Here is a 17,595-nt window from a genome sequence, read left to right as displayed (position 1 = left end):
GGACCCTTGAATTGGGTCCCCAATTTCTCACTTACTGGCTGTGTGTCTTTAAGCCACTTACCCTCTCAGTGCCGTTTCCCCATCTGTGAAATGAGACCATATCTCCTTCCTAGGGTTTTGGGGGGTTTGAATGAAATGAAGCTTGGGAAGAGAACTAACTGAGACTCAGAGGATCAGAAGTGGCCACGCCCACGGAGCTGAGTGAGATCCGAGCTCTGTCCTGGATCAACCAGAGGGAGAGGAGGGCAGGGGAGAAGGTAGGAGATTAGAGACAGGTGTGGAGCTCTCCCTCTGCCCCCAGAGCTCACAGGACACATTGTAATGGGCTGGACAAATGGAAGTTCTGTGTGTAGCTGATGGTAGCTCCTCACACATGTTCTTTTGCCAGGTCTTGGGAGCCAGACTGCCTGAGTGGGCATCCCACTTCTTTTTTTTATATATATAATAATATATTTATTTTTGGCCGCGCTGTGCAGCTTGTGGGATCTTAGTTCCCCAACCAGGGATTGAACCCAGGCCCTCAGCAGTGAAAGCAGAGAGTCCTAACCACTGGCCTGCCAGGGAATTCCTGGCATTCCAGTTCTGACACTCAGCTGTGTGCCTCAGTCTTATCATCCATAAAATGGGAATCCTTATAGCACCAACCTCTTAGAGTGCTTTCAAGAATTAAGTGAATTCAGGGAATTCCCTGGCGGTCCAGTGGTTAGGACTCCGTGCTTTCACTGCTGAGGGCCTGGGTTCAATCCCTGGCTGGGGAACTAAGATCCCACAGGCCGCAGGGCGTGGCCAAAAGAAAAAAAAAAAATTAAGTGTAGTACTTAGAACAGTACCTAGCACATCATCATTATTATTAGTCCAGGGCAAACCAGTGAGCTCTTTCTCTGTGTTACCTTTTAAATTATAAAACGCATACAGAATAGCACAAGTCATAGGAGTACAACCCGATAAACCTCCACCAACTGAACAAACAGTATCACCCATGGAGGCTCCCTTGTGACCCTTCTAGTCACTACCAACCTCCCAGCCCCCACCCCAGGCACCACTCTATAACTAGCTCAGTTTGCTCTTTTCGTACTTTATGTAAATAGAGTCATACAGTGACTCTATAGCTCTTTCTGGCTTCTTCACTCACCATTGCGTTTGTGAAATAACCCGTGTGTGTTGCTGACAGTGCTGTGTAATCACCCATGGTGTGAGCACATCACCCCACTTCCTGCTTTCTGCAGGTGAAACGAGCCCTATGAGTCTCATCGCCCTTTGCCTTGGTCAGTATTGGTGGTGGGGAAGCACAGCTTACAGACTTTCACAAAGACACCAGTTTTATGAGCTACATGGTAACTGATGTTACCCATGAGCTTGTGTTCCTTTGGGACAGCTGCTTCCTTCACTAGAAGGCTGCTTCCTTGGCAAAGGCCAAGTCACTTTCAACTCCTTGCTCAAACCAGGCCTCTGGGCTGTGAGTGGCCCTCCTGGGTAACGTGAGTGCTTGCAGCCGCTCCACCCAGGTCTGAGGCTGGCTCCAGGAGATGTGCAGAGAGGTGGGTACAAGGCAGGTACAAGCCAACTGGAGAGCATACCAAGGAAAGGGCCACAATCTGGAATGTTACCTCCCCCACTCTGATTCTGGGCGGGGCTGCTGGTGAGGAGAGGCCAGAGTGAGTGGTCAGCAGGGGCACGGAGCCCTGCGGGGCAGGTCACAGGCCCTGGCTGGAGATCTCATCTGACTCCATCTTGGGTGCCCCGGAGCCCTGGGGCCATCCAAAAAGGGCTCATGAATCCTGCCTGGGTTTAACTACAGTATAACCATCAAGAAACAGATCCGCATCAATACAAAGATGGGTAAAGAATGAGAAAAGACAGGTCTCAGGAAAAAAAAAAAAAAGGCTGTAAGATGGAGGAAAGCTGCTTATTTTCACAGAGAAATGAATTTAAAAGACACTGAGATTTGTCACGTTTCAGAGTGGCAAAAATGTTAGGTAACACCATGCCTCAGTGCCATGTTAAAATGGGTGGCCTCCTATCTTGTTTGTGGGAGTGTAAATTGATACAGCCTCCATGGAGGAAATTTTGGAGCACTCCAAATTACAAATACACATACCCTATGGCCCAGCAATTCTACTTCTAGGAATTGATTCTGCTTGGACACAGGTGGAGTCAATGTTGTTTGTAACTGAAGCAAAAGCTGAGATGAAGGCATCCTCCGTTTCAGACATAAAAGTCTGTTAGCCTAAAGCAATTTTAAAAAGTCAGTTATTTTACCAGGAAAACAGGTTTATTCAAGAGCAGCAAAGAATTACAACACAGGATAGCAACTATGGCCAGCAACACGCAACCCTGCTAAAGCAAAGGAGAGGAAACTTTTTTATAGAGGAGAAGGGGAAGTTGGGAAAGGCTGTTATAAACAAAAAGACCATTGGAGGAAATTGGGAATTTGAAGCACAGTGGCTTTTCATTGTCTTAGTTTGACAGTTTCTCATTGGCTGAGCTGTGCCAGGCAAGGAGAAAATCTTTTTTCCTCCAGCTGGCTGTAGTACAAAGTACATTTCTTTCCCTTGGGATCTGCATTGAGGTGGAGGGGTAAGCGTGTAAGAGCTCCCCCTTCTGGCCTCTGGACTCCATTTTAGTAAGGTTTCCCTTGATTAATTTTCACACTATCAATAAAGAATTGGTTAAACTATGGCACGTTCATTTGCTGGATTATTATGCAGTGGTAAAAAGAAAAGAAGATCATTATGCACTATTATGAAATCTCCAAGTTAATCTGTTAGATTGGAAAAAGCAGAGTGGAGAGCCATGAGCTAGAAAAGATTCCACCTGTGCTCAAAGGGAAAAAGAATACTTGCTTTTCTGTGCGTGGATAGCTCTTGAAGGCAATACAAGAAATGGGTAACCTGGACTTCCCTGGTGGCGCAGTGGTTAAGAATCCGCCTGCCAATGCAGGGAGGAGGACGGATTCCCCTAGAGACCCCAGGACGAGGAGGACGGTTCTTTTGGCACCCCTTCACGCCCTGCTGAAGAAGCAGTGAGGCGGGAGCAGAGCATGGGCCCCCTCGATTTGGCGTGGTGCCAGGCTGACCTGGCCGGCAGCAACTCCAGGCGGCACGGTTGCCCTGTCCACGGCCTTTGTCCGCAGTTGCAGCTCCTCTTTCCTGGGTGGCCTCCACTCTATTGTTGGCCGAGGAGGTCAGGACCCGCAGCCACCTGCATTATTGATGCTCACGCATAAAGCGGGAGATGCGGGGGCGGGTAGATTGAGCCTGTAGCCGCAACCTGTGATGTGCTGCCGAGGGCACCTGCGGGCAGCCAGCTCCTAGGGAAGAGGACAGGAAGGAGACGCCGGGAAACAAACCATGGTCAGGAGCAAGGGCAAAACGCCCCAGCGGCCGGAGGGACCCGGGAGGCCGACCTCCGGGGAGCAGGAATCCGGGTCGGCCAGCGCGGACAGCGCTCCCAGCCGGGAGCGCCGACAGGGCCGCGGTAAAGCCCACGGGGCAAGACCACTCTTGGATCCCTGCACCGCGGGGGGCCAGGAGACCCCCGGTGGCCGCAGGAAGCCCACCGTAGAGGAGAACGGCGACTGCAGACGGCCAGAGGCTGGGCCGCCACCGGAGGCTGCGGGGAGACGAGGCAGCGCTTGGCGTCGGGGATGCGGGCCTAAGGAGAACCACAAGCCTGGGGACGGCCGTGGGGGGCGCCTGGAGGAGAAGGGTCTCCTCGGAGGAGGAAGGACACGCGGGCGCGACCGCCGCAGGAGAGGAGGAAAAGGGCGGGGACGCTCGGTTCAGCGGGGCCACCAAGAGACCCGCAGCCTCAATGGGGACACGTCTGATGGAGACGGGGCCAGCTCCTGCCCGGACAGCGAAGCCCGCGAGGCCCTGGAGAGCGGCAGCCAGAGCGGTGGGGCCCCAGAGCAGCGGCCCAACTCGGAGCAAACGGACATGGGCTCGGGAAGCACCCAAACCGGTCCGGAGTCAGCGCTGGAGGCGCCGAGAGAACGCCCGAGCAGCGACGGCCTGGGCAGCGACGGCAGAGGCGGTGACAAGCCCCCCGCCGGGCCCCGGAGCCCGGAAAAATCGTCGGGGGCGAGGCCCCAGGGAGAAACCGAGGATTCCGAGACTGACACAGACTTGAGTCTGGAGGGAGCCGGGCCTGGACGGAGCGTACGGGCAGCCCCAGGAACGACAAGCGGGTCCACTGAGGCCGAAGAGGCTGAACCGGCCAGTAAAGCCGCGGCCTCCAGTCCCCTCGAGGGCAGCCGCGCGTGCGTTCCCCGGAGCTCGCGGGCTTCTCGAGATCCCAGGCGGGCCCGGGACGCGAGAAACAGTGGGGTGCAGCCCGAGGCTGAGCCGAGGGGCCCCGAGGCCGTTAGAGCCGAGGCCTCGACCGCCCGGGGTCAGCGTACCCAGGTCGGAGAGGGGGTGGGGAAGGTGCGAGAGGAGGAGGGCGTGAGCGAAGCGGGGGCTGGAGGAGAAGGGTCCAGGGACCCAGCGCCGCTGGTCGCCCTGGTGGCGCCCGGCAGGCTTCGCGCGAGGCCCCCGCCAGGGCCCGCTCCCCAGGCCGCGGGTCCCTGCCGCTCGGGCCTCAAGGACCGGCTCCTGCGGGTGGCACGGGGCCTGGGCCTCCTGCGGTGGCTGCAGCTCCGGCCGCGGGCGGGCGAGGGGCGGGGCCGCGGGCCGGGGCTGAGCCGCGGTCTAGAGCTGAGCCTGGCGGGCGTAGCTGGGCTGGGCGGGCGACCGAGGGCTCCCCCTGGTGGCGGCTCGAGTTCCCCGCAGGTTGCGGAAAGGCCAGCCCCCGACGACCCTTCTGAGGACGCGGACCCGACTCCAGATCCCAAGTTTGCGGTCATGTTCCCCAGGATCCACAGGGCAGGGAGGACCTCGAGCAGCCAGAGCTCAGAGGAAGCGTCCGCGGACGCCCCCGCTGGGGAGGGGCACTTTTCGTCTTGTGCGGGGGCTTCAGGGGACAGTGAGGGGCGCAGGGCGAGTGGAGAAGGGGTGGCCGGGCGCTGCCACGGCTCTCTCGGCCCGACTCCCTCCGACGAGCCCCCACTCGAGAGAGGCTCCAGCAGCGAAGCGGAGCCGGAGACCTTGGGAGCCGAGGCTCCGGTGCACTGGGCACAGGGCGAGGACCCCCGGGAGGACCCTGGGTTTGGCACCGAAGCACTGCTGCCCCGACTCATCTTGGAGACCCGCCTGCGGCGGGAGAGGAGCCCGAGCCCCTGCAGGTTCCTGAGGGATCGATGGGAGCCGGAGGATGAGACCGAGGAGGCGCTGGAGAAGGACCTGGAGCTGAGCCTCGGGCCGGGCCTGGAGGCGCCGCCCTTTCCCAGCGCCGAGGACAGGAGCCTGGGGGAAGGCCTGGAAGACACCGAGGACCTGGCCCGGCTGCGGTGAGCGGGCGCGGTCCCAAACCTGCCATGCCTGGGTCACACTTACTCGTATCCCATCCTACCCCCGTTCTTTTATGAATTGTATCCTTACATGGGATTTTGCCACACAAGGTCGTCTGGTTGGAAGGGGCAGGTGAGGGGTGAGAATCAGGTGCTCCTTCCTTCTCTAATTGGCACAAAGCTTCCCTCTGGGTCAGCAGCCTGGTCCTGCTTGTAGCGCCCACGGCGCTGGTAATTTGCTTAGCAGCCGGACCCCTGTATTATGGACCAGCTCGGAGAGGGTGCATGACTTGGTGGAAGTGTCTCTGAAGCCAGTAGCAGCGCTAACCCAGGATCTTCTGCCCCCAACTCCCTGCTTCTCCACCCTGCTTCCCTACAGGCCGGTGTGCGACAGCTCCGTGCTGCTGTGCCTCAAGAAGAGGTTTTACCTGGGCCGAATCTATGTACGGGAGACCCAAGAGGGGATGGTGGGCTGGGATTCCCTTTCCTCAGGGATCAGAGGGCCCTCCGGGCACCCCTGGAGAGCTTTCCCCTCCATCTTTCTCCTCCCTGGGCTGGGTGCTGAACCCTCTCTGGGGTCCTGCAGAGCGGGGAGGGGCCGGGGGCATCAGAGCTCCACTCTATTTGCATCACCTGCTCCCTCCATGTTCTGATGAGAGCTTCCACTTTCCTCCCAGACCTTTGGGGGGCCCCTCCTGCTCGCTCTGAACCCCCGCCGGCCCCTGCCTCTCTTCTCACCTGAGGTCCTGGCCAGCTACCACCCTAGGAAGACCCCTAACACCACCCCGTACGTGAATTTGCCCCACCAGCCCTCTGCTCACCCCCAGCATGTCCCATTGACTGAGGTCCAGGGCATGGCAGGCACGACCTGCCTACGCCCAGGAGGCCCCAGATGCCCATCTCTGGTAACCTTCTCATCTGCTTCCACCCTCCTCCCCCAGACACATCTTTGCCATCGTGGCAGCAGCCTATAGCCTGTCTCAGAGCACTGGGCAGGGCACCTGCATCCTCCTGGGGTGAGTGCTGGCTGCCCTGCTTGGCTGAACTTTCAGGCCACACTGAAGGCCAGGAGGAAGGGGATGTGAGGTCTGCATTTGAAACTGCCTGTCTGGTCCACTGCTGGGCAACAGCTCTGGACTTCCTAAGACTGTGCCCCTTGAACGAGGCATCTTGGGGACTTTTTTCTGTTTGGTCTCTACGCCCCAGGTCTATGTTTCTGCATTTCTGGGAGTCTCCTTTAGGGCAGGTATCACTTCCAGGTGGGCATATCCCCACTTTCGGGCTCAATGGGATTGTCCTATGTGCCCCTTCCTGGAGACCCTGCCAGCCTCTGCCTCCTGCAGTGGGCACAGCGGCTCTGGGAAGACAGAAGCTTCCAGAAAGATTGTGCAGTTCCTAAGCAGCCTGGAGCAGGGGCAGACAAGGGACAGAGGATGTCAGGTGATGGGCAGCTCGCCATTTCCCAGGGATCCAAGAGGGACCATGCTACTCCTTTGGGCCAGAAGGGTGGTCTTCAGGCCTCTGGCTTCCCCTCGGGGGCATCCCCAGGCATTGCCTACTGCGGGGGCAGGGAGGGCTGGGGTGACTGACCCCTCCGTGGGCCAACAGAGCTGCCAGGGACATAGTTTCCTCGGCCGGGATGCCTGATCGGTGGGCACCACTGCTGCTCCCAGGGGTACTTGAATGCCCCTCCCCCATCCAGCTGGACGACGTGCTGCCCATGCTCAGCAGCTTTGGCCACGCCAAGACAGTCCTCAACGCCAACGCCAGCCGCTTTGGCCAGGTCTTAGGCCTCTGCCTGAAGCAGTGAGTGACGGGGGTCCAGGTGGGCAGGGTCACCCATGATCAGTTTCCCTTACTGGGAAGCTGAGACTGCTGCCCTTGGGCCCAGCCCACGGTGGGTCCCTCACTGAGTGTCCTGTGTCCACAGAGGGGTCATCCTGGGAGCCTCTGTGTCACATTATCTGCTTGAGACCTCGAGGGTGGTGTTTCAGGTATGACCTGGCCCGCTGCTCCCAGAGCGGGAAAGAGGGAGGGGCCGCTGTGAGCGGCTGTGGTCCCTCAGCCCCCAAGCCTGCCTTCCCCAGGACTTGTCCTTGCTCCCCTGGGGCACAGGACCAGGCCGTTGCTCTCCCTAAGCCAGTCCTTCTCCCCTGAGGCCCAGGCTGAGCGGAGCTTCCATGTTTTTTATGAGCTGCTGGCGGGGCTGGACCCCATGGAACGGGAACGGCTCTCCCTACAGGGGCCGGAGACCTACTACTACCTCAACCAGGTGGGGGAAGGCCCCCTCGGTGCTGGACAACGGGGCCTGCCCAGGGGAGGGTCTGAGGAGAGGGAAGCTGCGGGTGGCCAGACTCCTCACCCCTCACCCCTGCTGTGCTCTGCAGGGCCGGGCCTGCAGGCTCCGGGGCAAGGAGGATGCCCAGGACTTCACAGGACTGGTGAAGGCCCTGCAGGTGCTGGGCTTGTGCACCGAGGAGTTGACTGCCGTCTGGGCTGTGCTGGCCTCTGTCCTGCAGCTGGGCAACATCTGCCTCTCCTCTTCAGAGGTGAGCTCCCTCTGAGACACTGGATTGGTGGTGGCTTGTTTGCATCATCACGAGGGCAGAAATAACAATGCCAAACACTTGTGTCTAGGAGACAGTAAGGCCCCGGGCCACCATCAGGGCCTCACCACTGCCCCAGAAGGCAGATGAACTCCCATCGTACAGATGAGAAAACTGAAACCAGGGTCTTCTGCATCTATACCGATCCTGTCCCACTAAACTGCCACCCTAAGGAGGATGCTTGGCATTAATTGAGCAGCTATTATGTACCTGGCACTGTGTAGATCACTCTACATATATTTTCTTTTTTTTTTTTTTTCTTTTGGCCACACCACGCAGCTTGCGGGATCTTAGTTCCCTGACCAGGGATTGAACCCGGGCCCCCGGCAGTGAATGTGCCGAGTCCTATAACCACTGGACCGCTGAGGAATTCCCTGCACATATTTTCTAATTCATTGCTCCTGAGAACACCATAACATAAAAATTGTTGTTTCGCCTTTAACAATAAGACGGTGGAGACTCGGAGAAGGAAAGAGACTTGTCAGGGCCGCCAGTTAGTGGAGAGGTAAAGTCAGGATTCACACTCAGGCCCTCAGACTCCGGAGCCAGCTCCTACCTGCCCAGATCTACCTTTGGGTAACAGGGCACCTTGCCAGGCAAAGCAAGGCCCTGCCCCTGCCCCATGGGAAACAGCCAGTCCACAAGCAGAGCTCTCCCTGCCCCCTCCCGCCTGTCCAGAGGGAGTCACAGGAGGTGGCTGCCGTGTCCAGCTGGGCTGAGATCCACACAGCAGCCCGGTTGCTGCGGGTGCCGCCCGAGCGCCTGGAGGGGGCTGTCACCAGGAGGGTCATGGTGAGCTCGGGGGTCCTGGGGAGGCGGGGGCCTGACCAGTCCACCCGAAGGCTTGGGGAGCACTAGTATGGGCCTTGGGCCTGACGTACCACATGCACATCCTCTGCCCTCAGGAGACGCCCTATGGCCGGGTCTCGAGATCCCTGCCCGTGGAAAGTGCCATCAATGCCAGGTGGCCCTGGGGACAGGAGAGAGCTGTGAGCAGGCCTGGCCCCTGCTGCACGAGGCTCACTCCCCATGCCCACAGGGACGCCCTGGCCAAGGCCCTGTACTCGCGGCTCTTCACCTGGCTTCTGAGGAGAACCAATGTGCAGCTGGCACCCCCCGGGGAGGGAGGCAGCGTGGTCACTGTCACTGTCGTCGATGTCTACGGCTTTGAGGTCACCCCTGGGGGCGGGGCCCAGGACGGGGTGCCCACCTCATCCTGGTTATTTCTGGGGACCCCAGCAGCTTCCCTTTGTGGGGGCGCTAGTGCGCTGCTTGCCTTTCTGACCATAAGATGGTCCACGAGACAGCTGCGTGCTCCATAGGTACAGCCATCTGCCCTGTCCAGCCCTGACGTCGGCTCTGGAGAGTTCTGCCTGCTTGGCCTTGCAGAGTCTCACAGGAGCCCTTAAGACAATGAAAGACCCTCGGATGGGTCAGCCTCGCCTGCTGTGTACCCAGAGGAGAGGGAAGAGAGGGAATCCCCCAAATCACACTGAGTTTTTCATAAGCTCTTCACCCCTTTCCAGAACATCCTGTTTCCTCAAGGCAGGGAGGAGGGGCGAGAGCAAGAGGAGGTGGCCCCCACCTCAGTCCTTGGATGGGCACTGTGCCCAGTCCCCTGCTCTCTCCTCCTCTCCAGTGTGTCCTTGGTGACTATCCGCTCTCTGAGGAGGGGATGACCGTTGCCCGTGTGTGTGTGTGTGCGTGCGCATGTACGCACATGCGTGCTCTTGTGTGTATTTTAGAACATGTCAAAACTGTGCAAAGCTACACGAAGCGGGGGCTCTGCTGGGCTTACTAGGAAAGTGCTGAGGGGCACAGAGGAAGGAGCCTGTAATTCCAACAGGAAGGATGCTGGAAGGCTTCTTGGAGGCGGCAGCCTGGAGCTCTGCTTACGAGGATGTGGCATTCTGATAGCCAGCGAGTTAGGCTGTAGCAAGAGGTGTCTTCTAGACCACAGGATGGCTATGATCAGAGGCCCGAAGGCTCACAGTGGTGCTAAGACAGAAGGCAGGGGTGTGGGTTGTTGGAGGGAGGAAGCATGATCGAGGCTGGGACTGGGCTGAGGTGGCCTGCATGCTGTGTCAGGATCTTTGGTCTTGTCCCTGGAGGAGGAAGCATCAGCCCTAGGGCACCACTCCCGCCTAGTGCTGGGGAGAATGGGGGCAGCTGTGGGAGGGGGATGAAGGGAACCAGGCCTGTGTGCTAGACCCCCGACCAGCTGCCCTGTGCCCCCACCTCGTGTGGGTGCCCACCTCACTGCCCACGCGCCCCTCCCAGGCACTGCGGGTCAACGGCCTGGAGCAGCTGTGCAACAATCTCGCCAGCGAGCGCCTGCAGCTCTTCTCTAGCCAGATGCTTCTGGCCCAGGAGGAGGTATGGGGAGCTGGGCATGGAGGTGGCAGGGGGACACCCAGCTGTTTCCCAGAACAGAGGCCATCCCTGGTAAAGAGAAGGTACTACACCGAGAGCTCTGCCCCAAAGCCCCCTTGCTATGGGCCGTCTCAGTCCTTCTGAGGCTCAGTTTACTCATCTGTAAAGTGGGAGGGCCATCCTTGCTCTGGCTCAGATGAGGTCCCCCCATGAACATGGATGGTCTCTGTAAACTAAATGCTGGCTGTTCCCAGGAGGAGTGTCGGAGGGAGTTGTTGCCCTGGGTGCCCATCACCCAGCCTCCACAGGAGTCCTGCTTGGATCTCCTGGTAGACCAGCCCCACAGCCTCCTGAATATCCTGGATGCCCAGACATGGCTGTCCCAGGTGAGCCCTCAGTGTCGGGGACAAGGAGTGGGGGCCCTGGTGGCCAGGCCAGAGCCAGCAGGAACTCCCAGGGTAGCAATAAAGTGCTGAGGTCCTGGGACCCTGCCCACAGGCCCTCAGCGCAGCTTGGGAAAGCAGTGGCCAAACTGGCTTCAAATCCTGTCTCTGGGTGATCCTGAGTGAGATTCCCGACTTCTCCAAGAGTCCTCCTGCAGAAGGGGGAAAATTGTGCCTGAGGGGCAGGGTGGTGGGGACTGTGCAGGCCCCATGAGGGGCTTGTGAGGGTTTCCCCAAGTATTTGTTGTTATAAGTTCCTTAGCACTATAAAATAATCTCTTACCGGATGGCTTTTTAAAAGTATCTTTGAAAGACTTGTTCAGAAACACATGTAACTGTGAGACCAGACTCCCAGGAACGATTGCTAAATCTGCCTTAAAGTTCCCCTAGCCCCATTTCTTTTAAATGATTTCATCAAGGGTCCTCTAAGCCACCAAATCTTATTGACTGAGGTATACAAGGCTACTGTGTTTTTTCTCAAATGGGAACCAATTTTTCAAAATAGTCCCTGGGATAGAAGCTGTGCCCTTTATAAGTACTCAGATGTGGAGTGACTCTTCCTGAAAAAGAAGTTTGGGGACCAAAAACCAAAGCTCACCTTCTGTTCAGTGCATGTGGTTTTGGGGGGCAGGGGAGGGAAGCACAGTCCCAGCAGGGGAATGGCACCTGCAAAGGCCTGAGAAGCTCTTCCTCTTCTCAGGCCACGGACCACACCTTCCTGCAGAAGTGCCACTACCACCACGGCGACCACCCGCATTACACCAAGCCCCAGCTGCCCCTTCCCATCTTCACCGTACGGCATTATGCTGGGACCGTCACCTACCAGGTATCAGGGTGAATCAGTGAGGGCAATGTGACCCTGGGGAGTCACCTGACGGGTGAGAGGGGTACGTGTGGGGAGGCCCCTTCCAAGGCTTGGCCATCTGTCCCCACCTGGCCCCTTGGCCTCACCTAGTGCATGACTTACTGAGTTCTGGGTGGGCATTATGGGGTGGGGAGGGTCAAGGCCTTGGGACCCTCCAGTCCAAGAGGGGCAGAGTGTATGCATGGGACCTGGCTCTGATAACCTCAGGCAGTCTACTTCTCCTTCTGAGCCTCCATTTCCTCATCTGTAAAAGGGGAATGGGAGTCCAGCCTCTAGCATTGTCCTGAGGATTAATGCAATTACATGGAAATGGCGGGTCAGGTGCCTGGCAGATACTAGGTGCTCACTGAAGGGATTCTCCTCTCCCCTTTATGAGTTTCATGACTACTGCACACCTACCCAGGAGGAGAGCTGCTGAAGGGAGGGGGCCTGGTTTAAAGGCTAGGACCAGGTGACTGGTTTGAGGTGGGGCAAGTCAGGTAAGGCTTCCTGGAGGAGGTGACATGCTCTGGTTGTAGAAGAAAACATACAAACTACACAGGAGTTATCCACACGTGAAACACAAGGAGTATATGTCAATTATACCTCAAAAAAAAATCACATCTAAAAGAAAAAAGGAAGAAACAGAAGGAGATTGACTAAAGAAAACTATAAAATTGTATTGAAGGTCACAAAAGAAGACTTAAAAATGGAGGGAAAAGCCACATTCCTGTTGGGGAGCCCTATAATGTTCACTCTTTCCCAGTTAATCTAGAAAAGTCATGTAATTCCAGACAATACTCCAATGGGGCTTTTATGAGAGAAGGAGAGGTGGATTTTAACAAAATTATTCTGAAGTATTATATGGAAAATAAATGCATAAGAATAGCTAATAAGATATAAAAAGCAAATGATTATGGAGGAATTTGCTCTATCAGATATTAAAACATATTTTAAAGCTCTAGCAATTAAAAGAGTATGGTATTGATAAGGAGCAGACCCATCAATGAGACAGAAGTGAAAACCCAATAAACAGACCCAAAAGTGTAACAAAGAACTGGGTATGTGACAAAGACGGCCTTTAAAAAAATGTGGTAAAGTATACACAACATAAAATTTCCCATTCTAACCATTTTTAAGCGTACATTTCAGTGTCTTTACATTCACAATGTTGTGTAACCATCACTGCTATCCATTTCCAGTACTTTTTCATTATCCCAAACAGAAACAACTTACCCATTAAACATTAAGCTGCAATTCCCCCTTCCTCAGACTCTGGCAATATCTAATCTACTTTCTGTATCTATAAATTTGCCTATTCTTATGTAAGTGGAATCATAACACACACACACACAAACTCCTTATGTGTCTGACTCATTGCATTAAGCATAATGCTTCCAAGGTTCATCCATGTTGTAGCATGTGTCAGAATTTCCTTCCTTTTTATGGCTGAATAATATTCCGTTGTATGTATAGACCACATTTTGTTTATCCATTCATCTGCTGATGGACATGAATTGTTTCCACCTTTTTGGCTATTGTGAATAACGCTGCTGTGAACATGGGTGTACAAGTAACTGTTTGAGTCGCTGCTTTCAATTCTTTTAGGTATCTGCCTAAGAGTAGGTTTGCTGGGTCATATGGTAATGCTATGTTTACCTTTTTGAGGAGCCACCAAACTATTCCTCAGTGATTGCACCATTTTATAGTCCCACCAGCAATGTATTGGGGGTTCCAGTTTTTCTACATCCTTGCAAATACTTGTTATTTTCCATTTTTGAAAATTATAGTCATCCTAGTGGGTGTGAAGAGGTATCTCATTGGGTTTTTTTGTTTGTTTTTTTTTCATTGTGGTTTTGATTTGCATTTCTCTAATGACTAACGATGTCAAGCATCTTTTCATGTGCTTCTTGGCCATTTGTGTATCTTTGGAGAAATATCTATTCAAGTCCTTTGCCCATTTTTGAATTGAGTTGGTTTGGGGTTTATTTATTTATTTTTGGCTGCCTTGGGTCTTCGTTGCCACACGCAGGCTTTCTCTAGTTGCAGCGAGCAGGGGGCTACTCTTCATTGCGGTGCACGGCCTTCTCATTGTGGTGGCTTCTCTTGTTGCGGAGCACGGGCTCTAGGTGTGTGGGCTTCAGTAGTTGTGGCATGTGGGCTCAGTAGTTGTGGTGCATGGGCTTAGTTGCTATGCGGCATGTGGGGTCTTCCTGGACCAGGGATCGAACCAGTGCCCCCCGCATTGGCAGGCGGATCCTTAACCACTGTGCCACCAGGGAAGTCCTGAATTGAGTTGTTTTATTTTTTTGTTGTTGTTAAGTTGTAGGAGTTCTTTACATAATCTGCATATTAACCCACTTTATGTGATATTTTCTCCCATTTTGTAGGCTGTCTTTTCACCCTCTTAGTACTGTATTTTGATACACAAAAGTTTTTCATTTTAATGAAATCCAGTTTATCTATTTTTCCTTTGTTGCCTGTGCTTTTAGTGTCATATTCAGGAAATCATTGCCAAGTCCAATGTCATGAAGCTTTCTCCCTTTGTTTTCTTCTAAGAGTTTTATAGTTTCAGGCCTTACATCTGGGTCTTTGATCCATTCATTTTGAGTTAATTTTGGTACGTGGTGTGAGATGAGTCCAACTTCAAAGGGGGCCTTTGTAAAACATTTTTTTTTAATGAAGTATAGTTGATTTACAGTGTTGTGTCAAAGGTGGCCTTATAACTCAGAGGGGAGAGGCTGGATTATTTTGCAAAGGGACTGGCTTCCACACCCAGCCTTCTCTCCTTGGCTTCCCCTCCCCCCACCCCCACATTATCTCTTGCAGGTTCACAAGTTTTTAAACAGAAACCAGGATCATCTTGACCCTGCTGTGGTGGAAATGCTTGCCCAGAGCCAGCTCCAGGTGCCCCTGCCAGCCGCCCTGTCCCCCCATTCTGCCCTCTCCACCCTGACAGCCTTGCCCAAGGAGCTGGTCTTCAAGCCCCTGGCAACCTGAACCTTTGGCCGGCCCACCCTGGCTCCCCGGGGGTTGGGGTGAGGGGCAGGCTGGACAGGCCCAGGTGAGCTGGCTTGGCCCCCTCTCACCCCACAGCTGGTGGGTAGCCTGTTCCAGGAAGCAGAGCCCGAGTCTGGGGACGGACCAGGCAAACCCACGCTGACCTCTCGCTTCCAGCATTCCCTGGGGGACCTCCTAGCCCGGCTGGGCAGGTGAGAATAGGGCCCCCCACACTCAACCCCAGGGAGTTTGAATGGAGGGGCCAGTCTGTGCTCAAGTGACCGCCCCTTCCACCCACCAGGAGCCATGTCTATTTCATCCAGTGCCTCAACCCCAACCCGGGAAAGGTGAGCTCTCCCAGCACCTGGCGCCAGAGCCCTCCCACCCCTGCCCGCCCCCCTCAGCCCTCCTCGGCCCTGCCCCACCTTCCCCACAGCTCTGAGCCCCTCAATTCAGCTCTCCTTGGCTCTGCCCCGTGGCCACAGCTTCCGGGCCTCTTTGATGTGGGTCACGTGGCAGAGCAACTGCGCCAGGCGGGCATCCTGGAGGCCGTGTGTACCCGCAGCGCCAACTTCCCCGTTCGCGTGCCTTTCCAGGCCTTCCTGGCCAGGTAGGGGCCCAGGATGCGGGCAGCCCCGGGGCGCAGGCACCTCAGGGCCAGGGCTCACTAGGAAGGCCCCCTGGAGTGGCTGGCGGACCTGGGGCTTTTTGGGGAGCGGGGGATGGACACACTTTCCCAGGGACCCTGGGCCTGACGTCCAACCCGCCCTCCTTCCTTTCTCTCTGTCTCTCCTTCTCTTCCTCCATCTGCGTCTCCTTTCACTGTTCGTCACCCGCACACCTCTCCACGGCTCTGTGCATTCACCTGCCCCTTGTCCTCTCAGCAAAACTCTCCTTAGTGCCTGGCACATAGTAGGTGCTTTCCAAATCATTGTTGAATTACTTATAGACTGAATAGACCCCGAGGGATTCAGGGGTCAAATGAGCGTGGAGGGAGGTCCCTGCTGTGCTTGTTCCGACCTCCGCAAGGTTCTCCGTCCTTGGGGCAGGTTCCGGGCCCTGGGGACAGAGGGACAGGAAGAGCTCTCTGACCGGGAAAGATGTGGCGCCATCCTGAACCAGGTGTTTGGGGCTGAGTCGCCCCTCTGTCACCTGGGAGCCACCCAGGTGGGTGGTGTGTATGAGCAGGGAAGCAGCAGGTATGGCTGGAAAGTGGGAGGAACATTTTGGGACCAACTCATGATTTGGTGGTCCTTCTGGGTGGTGGGGAGATGGAGTGGGCCGGGTGTCCCGGGCACCCCAGTAGAATCAATAGTTTGGCAGAAAGGAGGAGGCTGAGGCCTCGGGAGAAGGGCAGGGTGGTCTCCAGCCACCTGGCCTGCCCCCAGCCCAAACCTCTGCCCCCAGGTGCTACTGCGGGAGCTGGGCTGGCAGCAGCTGGAGCGGCACCGGGCCCAGCAGCGCGCCCAGGCCCTGCTCACCCTGCACCGAGGCCTCTGCACCAGCCTCTCCTGTCAACGCCTTCGCCTCCTACCACGGATTCGCGTGCGTGGGCTCCAGGCCAGGTGTGCAGAGTGGGGCGAGACTGTAGGCCTCCTCACGGTGGTGGGGCAGGGTCGGGGGGGCGTAGGGCCTCAAGGCTAGTCTTCCTGCTTCCCATCAGCACCGGACTCTCCTTGCTGGCATCCCCACCATGCCGTCTCTGCTTGAATACCCCCAGCCACGAGAAGCTCATTACCTGCTAGGCCAGTCAAACCTGCGGTCTTGACTCCTTGACTGTTCTTTTTTCTAATCTGTTCTCCACTCTGCAGCAAGAATACTCTTTTAAAAGCGTGAATCAGGTTGTGTGAGGCCCTGCCTACTTCTCCAGCCTCGATGTAGGCCGGACTTTTACACTCCAGGCTCTTTGGGCTTCGTGGTCCTATGATGCTCCCCTCACCCTTCTCGCCTCATTAGCTCCATCCCCACTCACCCTTCACTGCCCGTCTTCACTCATCCATCCAACAGCTGTTGGTTGACCATCTTCTCCATCTACCCTGGGCCAGGTGCTGGCAACACAGGGAGGAAGGTGCCAGCATCTTCACACAGGCACAGAGATGGTGCCTTCCAAGCTAGCTGGGGAGTCAGATGCAGACAGTAAACCAGCTTCCAGTCGCCCCAAAGGGGATTGTTTAAGGACTGAGAACAAAATGAAGGCAGTACCATGGACACCAGGGAAGCCTTGGAGAAGGGGGCACCCGTCACCACTATATGTTTCCAAAACGTTTTCATCACCAGCGGGAACTCTATACCCATTCAGCAATGATGCCTCCCTCTCCCTTCCCTCCCGCCCCCGGTAACCTCCAGTATGCTTTCCATTGCTTTGAATTTGCCTATTCTAGATATGCCGTCTAAGTTGACCCATAGAAATTCCTTTTACATTACTGCACTAAGCATAGCGTTTTCAGGGTTCGTCCCTGTCGTAACATGTGTCAGAACTTCATGTCTTTTTTATGGCTGAAAATTGTTCCATTGTGTGGATGGACCGCATTTTGTTTATCCACTTATCTGTCAGTGGGTTGTTTCTACCTTTTGGCTTATTGTGAATAAGGCTGCTATCAACACAAGTGTACAAGTAACTGTTCAAGTTTCTGCTTTTGGTTCTTTTGGGTCTCTATCTGGGAGTGGAAATCCTGAGTTATATGGTAACTCTGTCTTTACCTTTTTGAGGAATTGCCAAACTGTTTTCCACAGCGGCTGAACCATTTTATATTCCTACCAGCAATGTGTGAAGGTCCCAGTTTCTCTGCATCTTTGCCAATACTTGTTATTTTCTGCTTTTTAAATGATAGCCATCCTAGTGGGTGTGAGGTGGTATCTCATTGTGGTTTTGATTTGCATTTCTTTAATGACTAATGATGTTGAGCATCTTTTCATGTACTTCTTGGCCATTTGTGTATC

At 55.4% G+C, this 17,595-nt stretch overlaps 1 protein-coding gene across 1 annotated transcript in view; it reads left to right on the top strand.

The window, feature by feature from the left end:
* The first annotated feature begins 3,350 nt into the window (after positions 1-3,350).
* Positions 3,351-17,595, top strand: part of MYO15B (myosin XVB) — a 32,334-nt gene continuing 18,089 nt past the window's right edge. Inside the window, 20 exon segments of the mRNA XM_029212893.1 lie at positions 3,351-5,389; positions 5,769-5,832; positions 6,067-6,176; positions 6,331-6,409; positions 6,707-6,829; positions 7,092-7,195; positions 7,320-7,383; positions 7,777-7,938; positions 8,674-8,787; positions 8,901-8,959; positions 9,035-9,167; positions 10,276-10,371; positions 10,623-10,754; positions 11,512-11,637; positions 14,485-14,562; positions 14,752-14,867; positions 14,957-15,002; positions 15,141-15,265; positions 15,705-15,822; positions 16,063-16,220. Coding sequence (XP_029068726.1) covers positions 3,351-5,389; positions 5,769-5,832; positions 6,067-6,176; positions 6,331-6,409; positions 6,707-6,829; positions 7,092-7,195; positions 7,320-7,383; positions 7,777-7,938; positions 8,674-8,787; positions 8,901-8,959; positions 9,035-9,167; positions 10,276-10,371; positions 10,623-10,754; positions 11,512-11,637; positions 14,485-14,562; positions 14,752-14,867; positions 14,957-15,002; positions 15,141-15,265; positions 15,705-15,822; positions 16,063-16,220 — 4,046 coding nt within the window.

The sequence above is a fragment of the Monodon monoceros genome, unplaced genomic scaffold (genome assembly GCF_005190385.1).
Source record: "Monodon monoceros isolate NGI ecotype Baffin Bay Population unplaced genomic scaffold, NGI_Narwhal_1 Super_Scaffold_9, whole genome shotgun sequence".
In the NCBI taxonomy this organism is placed as follows: domain Eukaryota; kingdom Metazoa; phylum Chordata; class Mammalia; order Artiodactyla; family Monodontidae; genus Monodon; species Monodon monoceros.
The sequence above is the reverse complement of the archived record's forward strand: the minus strand, read 5'-3'. Positions and strand labels throughout refer to the sequence as shown.